Source organism: Pan troglodytes, chromosome 23, assembly GCF_028858775.2.
Source record: "Pan troglodytes isolate AG18354 chromosome 23, NHGRI_mPanTro3-v2.0_pri, whole genome shotgun sequence".
Classification (NCBI taxonomy): Eukaryota; Metazoa; Chordata; class Mammalia; order Primates; family Hominidae; genus Pan; species Pan troglodytes.
In genome coordinates this window covers 43,871,769-43,888,534 of record NC_086016.1, presented here as the reverse complement: position 1 = coordinate 43,888,534, position 16,766 = coordinate 43,871,769, and the positions used below count along the sequence as shown (strand labels likewise).

Sequence of the window (16,766 nt, the reverse complement as noted above, 5' to 3'; positions counted from 1 at the left end):
AGTTTGAGACCAGCCTGAATGACATGGTGAAACCTCATCTCTACTAAAAATACAAAAATTAGCCAGGCATGGTGGTGGGTGCCTGTAATCCCAGCTACTTGGGAGGCTAAGGCAGAAGAATCACTTGAACCCAGGAGGCGGAGGTTGCAGTGAGCTGAGACTGGTCCATTGCACTCCAGCGTGGGCAACAAGAGCAAAACTCCATCTCAAAAAAAAAAAAAAAAAAAAAAAGGCCTGGGCATGGTGGCTCACGCCTGTAATCCCAGCACTTTGGGAGGCTGAGGCAGGCGGATCACAAGGTCGAGACCATCCTGGCTAACATGGTGAAACCTCGTCTCTACTAAAAATACAAAAAATTAGCCAGGCATGGTGGCAGGCGCCTGTAGTCCCAGCTACTCAGGAGGCTGACACAGAAGAATGGCGTGAACCCGGGAGGCAGAGCTTGCAGTGTGCCAAGATTGCGCCACTGCACTCCAACCTGAGTGACAGAGCGAGACTCCGTCTCCAAAAAAAAAAAAAACGCACTTGGTCTAGGAGGAAAGGCCAGGTCAGAGTTAACATAGGGCTCTCATTTTTGAGAAATTAAATACAAAGGAACCATTTGATTGCCCTGCCAACCCGATGCCAGGCTTGTTTCCCTCCAGGAGTGCAGGCCTTCAGGCTGTCCTGGAGTTGCCTGCGTGGACAGGTCCTAAGGCAGGGGGACTGGTCTGGGGACTTTACCAGCTCTCTTCTTCCTGGTCTCCAGCCTTCTTCTTGGCCTGAGGTTTCACCAAGGACTCTATAGCTCGCTCCAGCAGGTTCTTGCAGAAGGCCTGGTGGACCTGCGCAATGGGGTCAGCTGGAAAAGAGACAGGCAAGGAGGGTTAAATGGAGCTCATTTATGAGCCCACTTTGTCTTAAAGGAGAGAAACTCCAAACACAGCCATGCCCTGTGAATGGGGATCAGATCCCCCTTCTCCACCAAAGCCCAGAACTACTGTGCTAAATAGTTGGAGGCTGGGGGAGAGTGTTCACTCCCAGGCTGAAGAGCTCAAGACTAGTTCTGGATGAGCTCCGGTGGGGAGGGGGTTTGGGGAGGGTGCTGTGTCTCCTGGCACAGTGCCCAGTACTCTAAGGTTGGGAGCTGTCAGGTGGAGTTGGATCAGAAAACAGAAAATGGAATGTCTCAGAGGATTTCTCTTCTCCATGTGGCTAAGGAGAACCACCAGGCAAGGAAAAAAAGGTGGTAGCTGCTGCCACGCTCATGACAACGAAGAACATGCTCCGGTTTTTCCAGAGCCTTGTCATGGAACGTGCCATCAGCAGTGACCTGTCTGAACTGGCTGGACACGGGGCCTTGCAATGCTTGGATAGCTGACTGTCACCAGCAAGTTTCTTTACGGGCAGGCCTCAAATCACCAGCCCCTTCTCTCTCCTCACATGTGGCAGATATGTGGGCCTCGATCTAATGACCAGGAGAAGGAGGGACACTTATGAACACATTCCAGGTAACAAGGCCTGGAGCCAGAGACTGCCAGAGATGACAAAGCCACTGAGAAGTCCATGTTTAGTCAGCAGGGGTGGGGTAGAAAGATTTAGGATTGCTTTTGCTTTCATCCTTTATATTTTGGTGTTGCACACAATTCTCACGTTGAGCAATACAGTTATTATTTAAAAAAGAAAAGGACAGTGAACTCACCCAATGTGTGACACACACCCCTATACCTGTAGAACCTTACTCTCCCCACAGACTCCAATTCTGAGAGGGGAGGAAAAGTACAGCAGAAAGCAGACAGCCACTGAGCACTCAAGGTCTAAGTCAATCCTGACCAGCCTCTACTGCTCCAAGGCCGGGCGAGTTGACTCCAATCACTATCAAATGCCAGGGACAGAAAGCCAGCACCTCCTTCCAATGCCTGAAGCCTCGTCCCTGTCACCACTCTGAGCAGTTGATGACCGCCTGCCACCTATTGTTCCCAAACTCTCCATTTATGTCTGTCTGCTCTCCCAATGGGAGAGACCTGGAGGCCAGGGAAAGCAAGCCTCACACATCCTTTGTGTCTCCAAAGTGCCCAAAACAAGGGCTAAGAGTACACTTGGAGCTTAATCACAATTTATTACTGTGTGATGTAAGGACCATGGGCTCTGAATGTCAGAGAGAGCAGAGCTGCACACCCAGCTTAGCCATTGACAATTTCTGATCAGGCTTGTGACCTTAGGCAAGTTACTCAACCTCCCTGAGCTTCAGTTCAAACAAACAAATGGACTCAACAAGATTAAGAGACAACCCGTGTCTCCGCATGTCTGGTGCAGTGACTCTGTAGTACCCGGCGGTTTGCATGGCTTTCTCCAGTTCTGAATGGCTCCAAGGTATTCTCACCTGGGTTCCTCTGGGCACAGTATAGACTCTCCTTGGCAGCTGACTTCACAGACCAGCTCCGCTCCATGAAAAACTTCTGGCCCAGCGGGTGGCAGAGCCAGCGCAGGGAGTCAGGAACAGCACTGTGCTCGGGGCCACACAGGCTCTGGGCTCGGCTGAGGAAGTAGCTCTGTGGAAGGACAAGGACCAGGGGTAACACCAAGGTGGCAGAATGCTGGCTGCAGCCACTGTGGGGTGCAGAAAGCACCATGGTGGAGGTGGGCTTTGGGGGAGACTGGGAAAGATCAGCACAGGGCTAGGACTCCCACAGGTACCTGAAAGTAAAGCCCACCATGGAAACTAGGGCAAGCGCACCAGTAGAGTGTGCTGGACTTGCTGACTAGGTCCACATCCCAGCAGGAGGGCAGGGAGCAGCCACAAGGCACGCGTGGGCCCCCTGCTGCATCCTGTCCTGCTGGGGCTGCCTGATCCTACTGGCATTCAACCTGCAGGGTAAACTAGGAAGGTGGTTTCCCAAGGAGGGGTCTCAGGGGCCCCCTGGCTGCTGTACTTTCCCCTCGGCCCCGTGAGTGCCAAGCCAGGCAGCCCCTTCTATCCTGGGACTTTTTATCATGTCATTTTAATTACATATCTTTTAGACTATTTTAGGCAAAATTATTCTGCTTTGACTAATTTTTCTTTTACTTTTACTTTGCATGTAAAGTTTAGAACAGTGCTCGGCACATGGCCAGCCGTCAGGGTCACATCAGATGGCACTGAAGTGAAGGGGCAGCTGGGAGGACAGCCCAGGCCCTGTACAGGCAAGTATCTGTGTGGAGGTGGTTGAGAGACTCCCCCCACAAAGCTGGCCCTGCAAGGGCGGCCCCCTACAGAAACCCCATGGCACCCCTGCATGAGCCCCTGATGTGAACACCAGCCTACGAGAAAGAACAGAGGGGGAACCTGGAAAGCCTCTTTGTGGGACAATTCAAAGAGCCAGGGCCCCGGTCACTGGGCCCCTCCTCCACTTGCTGGGATAACATCATTCCAGGACCCCACTGACAAGAACTGCAGGGACAATACCATCTATCACGTTTTCAGTTCTGTCACTTTTTGAGTGAGGATATTTTCACACTAACACCCATGACTTCCAACCCATAACCACTCCCCGAAACAGGCCAGGGTGAGTGAGGAACTAAGGACAGAAGACAGGAGGGAGGGAGAAGCATAAGAGAGAAAGCCCAGGGAGCCCAGGGGCGGGGCTGCCAGGCCGAGGCCCGCGGACATCGCTTCCACACCCCAGCCCTCGCCCCCACAGGAGCAGCGCTGTTTCATGGTCTGGTTCAGTCTGATGGTTCTGACCTTTACTGGGCTCTAAGTAGCCATCAGCGAATGTAATGGCTTCAGAAGACTTGAATGCCAGGGTCAGAAATAGCACTGTCAGAGTGCCACTCGAGGACACAGACAGAGAAGACTATCTCTCTACAGGGGGAACCTGGAGACACTGCCTGAGTCTGAGAGAAAACAACCTGTTCTATAGACACATACTCATAATCTCAAAGCAGCTTATGAGATGAGGTGGGGTGTTTCACTTACATTTCTAATCATGGGACCAGTGGCACCAATAGTCCGTCCTTCCTCTTTGCTAACCAGTGTTGATACTGGATATTGGAGAACAAATGCAGAGGACCCTCGTGACCCTCTGCCAACCTTCCACAAAGCACTCACTGAATCTGAGCTGATAACTGCAATGGTGGGAGAATAGCAGTTGAGGAGCTGAGCAGGGAGGGAGATTAGGGGGTGGTGGCGTGATTCCAGGGCTTTGGAGGTCCCAGAACATTTGAACGGTTGACTCCAACTCTCTTTCCAAGAACAGCCAATTCCACATGTCCAAACAGCAAGGGAGCCTGGTGGCTGCTCCAGGAGAAACTGAGGACCAACTGGTCCCTCACGAGGGCCCAAATGTTACAAGTAGAAGCAAAGCCTAGTCCAGGTCATACGGCAAGAGGAACCAGAAAGGCAAATGTGGAAATCACTAAGTTAAAATGTATTTTAAGCTTAATTCTTTTCTTTTCTTTTTTTTTTTAAAGACAGAGTCTTGCTCTGTCACCCAGGCTGGAGTGCAGTGGTGTGATCTCGGCTCACTGCAACCTCCGCCTCCTGGGTTCTAGCAATTCTCCTGCCTCAGCCTCCCAAGTAGCTGGGATTATAGGCACCCGCCACCGCACCCAGCTAATTTTTATATTTTTAGTAGAGACAGGGTTTCACCATCTTGGCCACGCTGGTGGCTTGGCCTGTAATCCCAGGCAAAAAAAAAAAAAACATTTTTTTTAAGTTTTCCTAAATTTTATAGACACCAGAATCCTCCCCAACTGGGGCCTAGGAGCCTCCCCCTGTAACTCATCTGCTAATTGCCTGATGTGAAAGAGGCTGTGGCAAGAACCCCACAACTGTTTAGATCCTGAGAGCCACTCAGTATCCCTGGGCCAGTCCCAACCCCAGGTTGTGTCCCCCAACATCGGTCTAACCCCATGGCTCTCAAATTGTGTACCAAGGCAGTCTGAGGTGCCACAGCAAGTGATCACGGGAGCCATTGGCTATTTTAAACTTTCGAGGAAAACAGTGATGCTCAACATCAGCTGGGCACTGTAAGTGACTAGATGGGGAGAGCCTGCAGCCTCAGCATTGAGATCACACTAGCTTCCTTTGGAGATGTGATATCTGTCATAGTACTGTGTGAAAATCAATGTGGAAAAGAGAGAGAGTGATGGTTGCTAGTCTGATTCCAAAGCTTGAGGTGTGCAGTGCTTGACAGGTTCATGTATTGGTAAGAAACAGTGACACCATGCTTGTGAAGAGCCATTCCACTCCAGCTTGGGCAACAGAGTGAGGCTGTATCTCAAATAAATAAATAAATAAATAAATAAAAGAATATTTTGGATTCTTAATAACCATGATTTCTAAGAAATTATTAAGAATCCAAAATATTTTCTCTCTTTCTTTCTTTTGAGACAGAGTCTTGCTCTGTCACCCGGAGTGCAGTGGCACAATCTCGGCTCACTGCAACCTCTGACTCCTGGGTTCAAGTGATTCTGTCTCAGCCTTCTGAGTAGCTGGGATTACAGGTGCGTGCTACCATCCCTGGCTAATTTTTGTATTTTTAGTAGACACGGAGTTTCATCATGTTGGCCAGGCTGGTCTCAAACTCCTGACCTTAGGTGATCCACCCGCCTCAGCCTCCTGAAGTGCTGGGATTACAGGTATGAGCCACCGTGCCCAACCTCTTTTTTTTTTTTTTTAATAAAGACATGGTCTCACTATGTTGTCCAGGCTGGAGTGGAGTGGCTCTATTCACAGGTGTGACCATAGCTAACTGCAGCCTCAAACTCGTGGTTTCAAGAGATTCTCCTACCTCAGTCTCCTGAGGAGCTGGGACCACAGGTGTGTGCTACCACTCCTAGCAAAAAATATTATTTCTTCTTTCAACTTGACATATGATTTTTTTCAAATGACCACTAAGCTGTTAAGACAATTTAAATACCTATTAGGATGTTCAAACTTAACTACTTAACAGAGGCCAGGCGCGGTGGTGCATGCCTATAATCCCAGCACTTTGAGAGGCTGAGGTGGGCAGATCGCTTAAGCCCAGGAGTTCGAGACCAGCCTGAGCAACATAGCAAAACCCTGACTCTACAAAAAATACAAAAATAAGCTCGGTGTGGTGGTGTATACCTGCAGTCCCAGCTACTCGGAAGGGTGAGGTGGGATGATCACTTGAGCCCAGAGAGGATGAGGCTAGAGTGTGCCGTGACTGCACCACTGCACTCCAGCCTGGGCAACAGAGCAAGACACTGTTTCAAAAAACGAAAACCAGAACCGTTAGGTATTTCTTTTGGCTAAGGGACGCCATGAAAAATTTACTGAGACATAGTGAGTAGAGAAAGTTTGGGAATCTTGAGTCATGAGTTGAGCAAGTTTGGGAACCTCTAGTCTAAACCATTTTCACAGAGGCCAGCCCTCCACTTGCCCCCAACACCTGGCTCATTTGTAGCTAAATATATCTCACCAAATTCAAAGCTTCTTCCTTTATAAGAAAGTACTGTCTGAGTCTCTTTATCCTCTCTCAAGAGAAGTAAACAGAGAAGAGCAGTTACTTTAAAGATGACAGTTCTCCTTTTTCCATCTTACTGAATATGCAAATTTGGTAATACTATTAAGTTTCAAATATCCTTTGACACAGCATCACCATCTCTACAGATTTGGTCTGAGGAAACTCTTATGGAGGTGCATGCAGACAATGGACAAAAATGTTCCCTAAAGCACTGTTTATAACGGCAAATACTGGAAACAACCCAAATGTCCATCAGCAGCATCAAGTACCTCTGTAGAATGAAGAGGCTACAAAGAAACACCCAAGATTCATCGTTAGTCACTAAATCTGGAAGACCAACACTTCCAGACATCAAGACGTAAGAGAAAACTCAGCCGTTAGGGTTGGGTGGTGGTGGTGCAGTGGAACAGACTAGCAGATCTGGAGGCAGACCCACGGTACACGGATCCTTGATTTATGAAAAAAAGGTGCCACTTGGTGCACCAGGGGAAGGATAGTTTTTAAAATAACAGGTTCTGCATCAGGTAGATATCCTTATGGAGAAAAACAGATCTTGCACTCCTACCTCCAACTCTTATAAAAATTAACTCCAGGTGGATTAGGTACATATGTGTAAAGAGTAAAAAATAAAGCATCTAGCAGACAACATAGGAGAATATCTTCATGACTTTGAGGTAGGACAAAGATTTATTGAACAGGGCTTAAAATGTCTAACTGTAAAGGAAAAGACTAATAATCTGGATTTCACTGAAATTAAGAGCTTGTGCTCTCACTAGACACCATTAAGACAGAACAGGCAAGCCCCAGAGTGGGAGAAGGTATCTGAAAAGCATATATCCAATAAAGGGGTAATCTCCAGAATAAAGAATTCCTCTAATCAATGAGACGACAGATAGTCCAAATGAAAAAGAGGTAAGACTTGAATTGAATGTAACGAAACAGACTATCCTAATTGCCAATAAATGTAAGAAGAGGTGCTCAATCTCATTAATCACCTGGGAAGTACAAATGAAAACTACAATGAGATACACTAGAAGGGCTTAAAAAAATGGACATTATATGTGTTCGGTAAGGATGTAGAACTGGAAGTCTTGTTCACTGCTGATGGAGTGGAGAATGGCCAACAATTTGGAAATACGCACAACCTCTGACCCAGCAATGCCATTCCTAAAAATGCAGTCACGTTTCCTGAAAGATGTGTGTACAAGGAGGTTCACAGCAGCACCCTTCATAACAACCAAAGCCAGAAAGCAACTAAAAAGTTCATCTGCAATAATCTAGTCATACAATGGAACACTATAAATATGAGAACGAACAATCTATAATTCTACATAACAACATAAATGATTCTTACACATGATATTGAGCAAAATAAGTCAGACACGAAACAGTGTATACTGCAAGACTCTCCTTATATTAATACAGTTTAAACAGAGGCAAAGCATCTGAGGTGACTAGGATGGTGGTTACCCTTGGAAGGCTGGAAGGCTTGGGGGAAGGGGCAGGTTAGTGATTGCAAAGGGCCCAAGAGAAGTTTCTGGGGTCTTGGTTCTGTACTTTGATCTGTCTGCTGGCTATAAGGGTGTGTTTACTCTGTGGAGTCACTGAACTGTGTATTTATGATTTGTATACTTTTTGACATGCATATTGTAATCTTTTTTTTTTTTTTTTTTTCTTGAGACGGAGTCTCACTCACTCTGTCACCCAGGCTGGAGTGCAGTGGTGCAATCTTGGCTCATTACAACCTCCACTTCCCAGGTTCAGGCGATTCTCCTGCCTCAGCCTCCCAAGTAGCTGGGATTACAGGTGTGCACCACCACGTCCGGCTAATTTTTGTTTGTATGTACGTATGTATTTATTTTGAGATGGAGTCTTGCTCTGTTGCCCAGGCTGGAGTGCAATGGCGCGATCTCCGCTCAATGCACCCTCCACCTCCTGGGTTCAAGTGATTCTCCTGTCTCAGCCTCCCAAGTAGCTGAGATTATAGGCACATGCCACCACGCCTGGCTAATTTTTTTATTTTTAGTAGAGACAGGGTTTCATCATATTGGTCAGGCTGGTCTTGAACTCCTGACCTCAGGTGATCTGCTCGCCTTGGCCTCCCAAAGTGCTGGGATTACAGGGGTAAGCCACCGTGCCCGGCCCTCCCAGCCAGACTTCTAAGCATGTACTTTGATAAGTTTACTGAAATGACGAACAATAGACAGATTAAACTCCAGTGACAGAATTCAGAAAAGTGGTTACCTTGGTTGGGGCAGGAAGAGCAGGGAGGGCCTCAAGAAGGCTTCTGGGGGTGCTGGGAATGTTCTACTTCTTGATGTGGGTGGGTGTTGCGTGGGTAACTTCACTTCAAGCCGTAAGTTAAAATGTGGGCATTTTTCTGCATGTATGTTGTATTTTGATAAAATGAATGTCTTCAAAACATTTTTGGGGGGCATGGAAGTTACAAATGTAATGACATCAGCCCAGAGCACTTCAATAAACCGAAAAGGAGAGAGATCTCATCAATGCCTCCTGCTGTCATCCTAGATTCACCTTTCCCAGAAAGCCCACCCTGACTTCCCCCAAGACCAGCTCAGGAGCTCACCCTAGCTCACACTGTCCTGAAGACCTGGTCCCAGGAAGATCTGTCAAGGGAAGGTTGAAATGAATAGGAAAAATGATGTGTCTTCAGTGTCTGTGGACTCCCAGGTCGTCTAGCCCACAAGTGAGGATGGGGTTCTTTCCCCACCTGGAGCCCAGTCCTCCTCATGAGAAGATCAATGTCAAGCTCAAGAAGGGCTGCTGTCTAGATTCCTTGCCAACTATGCTCCCTGAGGACAAGGCAAATGTCCTGCTTAGAGACGGTGCTCAGTCATATTTGCTGAATGAGTGAATCAAGGGATGAATCTCTTATCTGTAGTCACCAGAAACAGAGGTAAGACATAAAAAGTATCACTTCTCAGCCTTCTGGCTAAGATCAAGTGTAGACATAAAGAGTACACTGGGCTTCCCTGCGCCCTTTGTCCCCTAGACTATCGTGATGTACCTCAGGAAACGTATCAGTGTCACTACAGGGCACGTTCTGATTCATTCTCAGCTCATCTCTGCTGTTACTGAGATACGGAAACAAATAGAGATGTGGTAATGCTTGAACATACCTGATGTATTCAGCAGTCTACCCATAGTGGGACACAAAGTAAAACATACCTGTTTCTGCTAGAGTAAGAGAAAGCCTGAGGTCAGCATGTTGTGAGCTAGCTGATAACAAGGACCGAGAATTACCCATTTGAGAGTTCCCAAGGCTGGCTCCTAGCTAGGCATATGGGAGGTGCTTGATAGCCACAATCCCTGCCCTCGTCTGACCTGAGCTCCTTGTAGACAGGCACAGGTTTTCTTTTACTTTTATTCATGTTATTTTTCTTTTCTTTAACTCTGTAGCTTGGCAAAGGCACTGGCTTTTATTTCTGGATTCACAGTGCTGTGATCAACACAAGATGCCCAATAAATACCTTCTGAGTAAATAAAAGAACCATGAGACATAACCAGGGGATTCTAAGAATTTTTATGACCACTTGAAGAACAGAAAAGTTGCATATTAACCCCCAAGTACAGTAGCTCTTCTATTGCTGAACCAATCTTCATATTACCTCATATTACCTCAGGGGACCAAAATGTCCTGCCTACAAGGCTTATGGTATTAAGGCCACAAGGGGAGGAATTTTGGTCTGTTTTATCGGTTGCTGGGAGTCCTGGTGAAATGAGCGACTGAATGAATGCCTACCCCTCCAGGTGGGCAGCACCTGATGGGGAAGGGAGTTCATAACTGCTTCTGCATCTTAACTCCTGGCTAGGTAAGTGCTCAGGGGAGGTTTACAGAAGGGAACCGAAGGGTACTCACGGCCAGGAAGCCCAGCTTGCCTCCACACCGGGTCTTGAGCCCCATGGCAGCAGTCAGATGGATCTCAACCAGTGTGCTCGGTGGGATCTTCTCCTCTGCACATTCAGCCAGGTTCACAGCACACAACGCCATGTGTACATCGGAACAGGCGGATCCTGCAGGAAGCTTCCCTAGGGTGGGTAGAAACAGACACTATCGTTGATGGAGCCCCCAAACCAAACTTTTTCCTGCTCTCTCCAGCACAATCAAAGTAAGAGAGGAACCAGGGGAGAAGCGAGGTGAACTTTGTGATCAGACAGGCCTGATCACAGGATGGGATGCCAGGCTCTGTGATATACTGGCTGTGTGTTCCTGTCTACCTCACAGGGTAGCTGGGAACATGGCACCCATTTCTGTCGCACCCAGAGCTGTCACAATTGCAGGTTGTTGTATAGGACTCAGAGGCGCACAGTGCAACACTTCCCAAAAGAGTGTCAGCAGCACAGCTACACTGTGTGTTTCCAAACATTCAACAGAGGTAATGACATTTTTTTTAGATGAACTGATTTGAATTTATTTTCATTAAAAAACCTTCACAATGTGGCTGGGTGCCAGTGGCTCCCACCTGTAATCCCAGTACTTTGGGAGACCAAGGCCGGCGGATCACTTAAGACCAGGAGTTCGAGACCAGCCTGGCAAACACAGTGAAACCCCATCTCTACTAACAATAGAAAAAATTAGCTGGACGTGGTGGCACACGCCTGTAATTGCAGCTACTTGGAAGGCTGAGGCAGAAGAATTGCTTGAGCCTGCGATGCGGAGGTTGCAGTGAGCTGAGATCGCACCACTGCACTCCAGCCTGGGCAACAGAGCGAGACTCTGTCCCCCAAAAAAGCCAAAAAAAAACCCACCTTCACAATACACAAACACATACCCGTTTGAGGGGGAAGTGACGTAAACTGAGCAAGGACAGCTGAACACATGTTGGGTTAGTGAGTGGGAGGCCAGGAAGGCTTACCACACCCTCCCCTATGAGAGGTGCACAGTGGCCCATCTGGGGCTGATCCCCTAATCAGGGAACAAAGTATCCTTGCACAGGCACAAGGGCCCATCACAGCTCTCGTGAGGCTTTCATACTGTTGCTGGCTTTGGTCCTCGCTACAAGGGCAAGCAGTCTCCTTGCCTCAGGGGAGGAAGTGCCCATGTCAAGGTGCAGACAGTGGCAAAGCCAGGCTTCCCGTGCTCATCCAGCCCTGTGTTCCCCCTCCTGGGCTGCCTTGCCTCCCTGTCTTTTTATCAGCGTAGGGAGATCTCAGCCTCCACACTCCATTCTGTACTGGCCTCAGGTGTTCCTCCTGCAGGAGACACAGGAAGGGAGGTGAGAGGGCAGTGTGGCAACCATACTGTAGTTACCTCTGTCCCCTCAGTGCCTCACACAGGGAATGCCAGTGAGTATGGAAGGAATGAGTGATATAAAGCTTCTCAGCTGGAATTCTCCAGAACTTGGCAGCAAGGAGGACACAGCCTGATCAAAGACCTGAGTATGGGCTTATTCTGTCCCAAGGGCACACTGAGGAACAGACAAGATAACAGTGGGGCAAATTTGCAGATAGGGACCTTCTGCTAAAATTCTACCATGAGCCCACATATTAAAGCTGCACAATGGCCCCACTGTCTCACCTCCTGGTCACTCCTACATCACTTGCCTGGCTCTGTTCCACTTTTGGCTGAAGCTCCTTACTGCCATCAAGGTATCTAACACCTTCCAGTTACCACATCCTACTGTTATTCCTGGCCCTCATCTTACTGGGTGTCCCAGCAACAATCTCCCCTCCTCCACTCTCTGACCTTGCTCCTCCAACACTTAGCATCTCAGTGTCTCCTCAGACCTCTCCAACTGCTCCTCTCAGGCAGCCTCTGCCCGACTCCCCATCCTCTATCCGTTCATCTCTGCATGCATGTGCAGTGGCACAATCACAGCTCGCTGCAGCCTCGATCTACCTCCCAGGCTCAAGTGAGCCTCCCACCTTGGCCTCTCAAGTAGCTGGAACCACAGGCACACACCACAAAAACCAGCTAATTTTTTGAATTTTTTTTGGAGAGATGGAGTCTCCCTGTGTTTCCCAGGCTGATGGGAAACTCCTGGGCTCAAGCGACCTTCCTTCCTTGACCTCCCAAAGTTCTGAGATTACAGATGTGAACTGCTGTGCCAGCCTTTATCCTTTCTTTTTGAGATGGAGTTTTGCTCTTGTTGCCCAGGCTGGAATGCAGTGGTGCCATCTTGGCTCACTGCAACCTCCACCTCCTGGGTTCAAGTGATTCTCCTGCCTTAGCCTCTCGAGTAACTGGGATTATAGGCACGTGCCACCACACCCGGCTAATTTTTGTATTTTTAGTAGAGACAGGGTTTTGCCATGTTGGCCAGGCAGGTCTCGAACTCCTGACCTCAGGTGATCCACCTGCCTTGGCCTCCCAAAGTGCTGGGATTACAGGTGTGAGCCACCGCGATGGCTTATCTGTTCTTTAGATGAGGGTCTCCTTTTCACCATATCCACTCTCATAGGCTCCCTTGCTTTTCACTCTCACCTGTAGTCTTCTTTGGGCTGTAGATCCTGCATGTCCAGCTCACCTCCACATCTCACAGGCAAGTGTCCAAAAGGGAACTCACCACCCTTTTCCTGGAAAGTTGCTCTTCCTTCTATTTTCTTTACCTTTGTTGGTGGCACCATCGCTCACCCAAACTCCCAAGGAAGAACCAGGGAACCGTCTTAGCCGACTACTGTCCCCATCCATCAGTCCAATGAGTCCCCAGTCCAGTCAATTCCACCTTCTAATTTCCTCTCATCTGTCCTTTCAGCAACTCTCATCTTTAATCTGCATCAGCTTCTATTTGGCCTCTCTAGCTCTAGCCTTGATCCTCTGGGATCCACTCCTTATCTGCCATCAGAGTGAATCTTCTAAACTTTTTTTTTTTGGAGTGCTATGGTGCAATCTTGGCTCACTGGAGCCTTGATCTCCCAGGCTCCAGTGATTCTCCCACATCAGCCTCCTGGGTAGCTGGGATTACAGGTGTGCATCACCAAGCCTGGCTAATTTTTGTGTTTTTTGTAGAAATGGGGTTTTGCCACGTTGTCCAGGCTGGTCTCGAACTCCTGAGTGCAAGTGATCCTCCTGCCTCAGTCTCCCAAAGTGCTGGGACTACAGGTGTGAGCCAGCTACCATGCCCAGCCTGACTCTTCTAAACTTGAGAAGCACAAACCTGATCATATCACTATTTTCCTAATGCTCTTCACTGAATCCTACTGATACACTACAAGATCCTCAGCCTGGCATCCAAATCCTTCACGGTCTGAGTACTGCCTTTGTGCCCTGGCTCCCTCTAGGACCACTGAAGGCTTATTCTCAAGAGCCACCCCAGGTGGGGCTCCTCCTTGGGAACATCCCTCTGCCCAGAGGCTCATCTCCTGCAGAGCTGGTGACCTCTATGCATCCTTCCATGCAAAGCCAAGACTCTACTTCACCAGAAAGCCTTTCTTGAAACCCTCCAAACAGGTACCCACTCCCTCCCAACGAAAACATGTTCCTTCTGCTAAGTCTAACATACTCACGCTGAACTGTCATTCATTTGCTGACCTCTCTGCCTATTATAGCAGGAGCTTACTGAATGAAACAGATGATCATATTTCATTGACTCTAAGATGTCAGCAATTTTAAGTCTCACCATTAATTTAAGTATCACTAAAGAAAAACACTGCCAACTTATCTACAATGTGCCACTGTTTATAGGACACATCCTGAGTATAGTGATGTTATTGTGAAAACATGTGCATCTGAGAACTGATGAGCTAAAGCAAAGAGCCAACCTTACAGCTGTGAAAACAGGTAGAAACTTGGTCTAGCCACTCTAAAAGAGTAGCGTTAAAGGGACTTCAGCTAGGGTGCAGAACTGGCAAATCAAGCTAAGGAGGAGAGGTAGCATGAGATGCCTTGCAGCAAGCCAGGCAGCAGCAGCCGCCCCCTCACCTGTGATGTGCAGCTGGTGCAGCCGGTGATAGGCCAGAGCCGCATCCCGGGCACTGGTCTTAGCTTCGTCTTCAAAGCCTGCCTCAGTGGCTGGCGTGGCCCGCCGGCACTGGAAGACTTTCTTGAGCAGCCAGCGCACCAGGCGTAGCTTCTGCAGGCTGTAGCGGATCACGTTCCAGGAGAGGCTGCAGGCCAGGTCCAGGCGGGAGGTGGGCAGTGCCCGGCCCAAAACTGCCAGGCAGGTTTGCAGGTTGGCGGCAGCAGCTGCAAAATCTCCCTACAAAGTATCAAAAGGTGTTAATGGTCACTGGCCTTGCTCCGGCTTTTTGTTTTGATATAGACTTCTACTCCCCCTGCCCCCAATTATCAGAGGAATTAGTGCACACTCATAAAAACGAGGGAAACTTCAGAAAGCTACAAGAAAGTAAAACAAAACCACCTATAATCTCATCCCCCAGGAAGAATCCCTGCTGACATTCTGAGGTATTTCCTTACAGACTTTTTACTCGATTGAGATTGTACTGCGTGCGTTTGTTCTATGAGCAAATGCTGGTCAGAGTTCCCTCAGAGTAGCACTTTTTTTTTTTTTTTTTTTTTTTTATTTTTAGTAGAGACAGGGTTTCACCATGTTGGTCAGGCTGGTCTCGAACTCCTGACCTCAAGTGATCTACCTGCCTCGGCTTTCCAAAGTGTTGGGATTACAGGCGTGAGCCACCATGCCCGGCCAGCAGTAGCTTTTAGACATAAGGTGGTGACACAGATTTAGATGAACTGCATGATCCTTTAGGCTTTCAGGGTCTCAAAGTGCGGCCCCCAGAGGCCAGTAGCATCAGCTCTTAGGAGCTTGTTAGAAATGCAAGCACTTGGACCTTACCCCAGGGATACTGAATCAGAATCTCTGGTATTGCAGCCCTCTAGGTGATTCTCATGCCATGTCTGCTAAAGCGTTTCTTTTCATTTTTAGAGATGGGGGTTTTGCTATGTTGCCCAGGCTGGTCTTGAACTCCTGGGCTCAAACAATCCCCCCACCTCAGTGTGAGCCACAGCACCCGGCTTCATGCCTGCTGAAGTTTGAGAACCATGGTTTTAGGCAAACTCACAGCTAAACTACCCTACTCTAGGATTCAGATGAACTAATCTTTGTCAACCTGAGAGGGTCTAATGGAGAGTCTACAGCACTGTACTGGAGACCGCTCGCTTTCTCTCTCTCACTGCTGGAGACTAGAGGACAGGCTATATAGTCTTGGGAAATGAAAGTAAATTCTCCTATTTTCCTCTATTGGGCAGCTGGTACACTATCTGTGCTTTGTTTCCCACATCATTACAGGACTGGACAAGGGAAAAGAAAAGATGTCCTCACAGCAACAGTCTCTAAGGTGCCTCTATCTTTCCAGCCAGAAGGACCTGCATTTGCAGATTCCAAAGGAGGCAGGTGTTCCCTGGCTCCTCCCGTGCCTTTCCCTCAAAGATGGGCTATTCCCAAGTCCCAGTCCTTGGCTCTTACCCCTCCTGACTCCCCAGTCCAATTCTCCCTAAGAACCCTCTGCTGACAGACATGCTTCCCAAACACTCTGGCCCCGCCCCCGCTCAGTCCCCATGGCCTGCCTCTCAATCACTGCTCACTCTACAGGGGCCTCTTCCAGCTTTTCCAGGCAACATGGCCTAGATGGAGTCCACTCCATCTTGGAGCCTCTCTTATCCTTGAGTCAACGTCACTAATCACTTCCCTTCCAAATATTACATTTCAAATGCTTATTCAGTTCAAACCTTTCCTTTTAATTCCAGGTCCTTGCCATCATCTCTTACTCAGTCTATTTCATAGAGCCCCCTGACTCAGCCAGGCGTGGTGGCTCATGCCTGTAATCCTAACACTTGGGGACGTCAAGGTGAGAGGATCACTTGAGCCTAGGAGTTCAGGACCAGCCAGGCAATACAGTGAGACCTTGTCTTTACTTAAAAAAGAGCACCCTAACTTGTTGCCATGTTCCATGCATTTCACATCTCCCTCCTACCTATCCTTCACAGCCACCAGAATGATGCTTGTAAAACACACACCTGAACCTGCCTCTAGGATATACATCTTGGGATGTTATACTCAAGGAACAGGCCTCTCAAAATCACATCTATATTCTGAGACCCATAGCCCCAGCAAGGCTGACAGATCCAGGATGGCCAATCAGATTCTCACTAATGGCCCTGCAGCTTGCAGAGGTGGGGAGGGCAGGCCCATGGCTCACTGCTGCTGAGGAGTGTTCTGGTTCTCGTTCCTCTTGAAATGTGGATGTTTAACTCTTCCTCAATGCTGTGAGTTGCCCCAGATTTTTTTCCGTAAACTCCCTGTTGATTTCAAATGAAAACTTTCAGCTAGTTTTCCTGCTCAAAAACCTTTCCTGGTTCTATAGAGAATTGGGAATAAAGCCCCAAATCAGTTC

General features: G+C 48.4%; 1 protein-coding gene and 1 long non-coding RNA gene across 11 annotated transcripts in view; both read right to left on the bottom strand.

Moving 5' to 3' along the window:
- Positions 1-16,766, bottom strand: part of SREBF2 (sterol regulatory element binding transcription factor 2) — a 74,009-nt gene that overhangs the window by 11,621 nt on the left and 45,622 nt on the right. For all 10 annotated transcript variants that reach the window (XR_010156031.1, XR_010156030.1, XR_010156033.1 and 7 more), the window contains exons 10-13: positions 14,335-14,611; positions 10,333-10,502; positions 2,363-2,531; positions 724-841 (exon numbers count right to left, since the gene is read on the bottom strand). Coding sequence is in view for 2 of the 10 variants with exons in the window: in XM_016939288.3 (XP_016794777.3) it covers positions 724-841; positions 2,363-2,531; positions 10,333-10,502; positions 14,335-14,611 (734 nt within the window). In the remaining 8 variants the exon portion in view is untranslated. The remainder of the gene's footprint in view (positions 1-723; positions 842-2,362; positions 2,532-10,332; positions 10,503-14,334; positions 14,612-16,766) is intronic.
- On the bottom strand, positions 8,697-9,547 carry LOC134809696 (uncharacterized). The gene is made up of 4 exons (XR_010156038.1): positions 9,481-9,547; positions 9,184-9,348; positions 9,040-9,079; positions 8,697-8,925 (listed from the first exon to the last, which is right to left on the bottom strand). It is a non-coding gene; the product is annotated as an uncharacterized LOC134809696 (long non-coding RNA).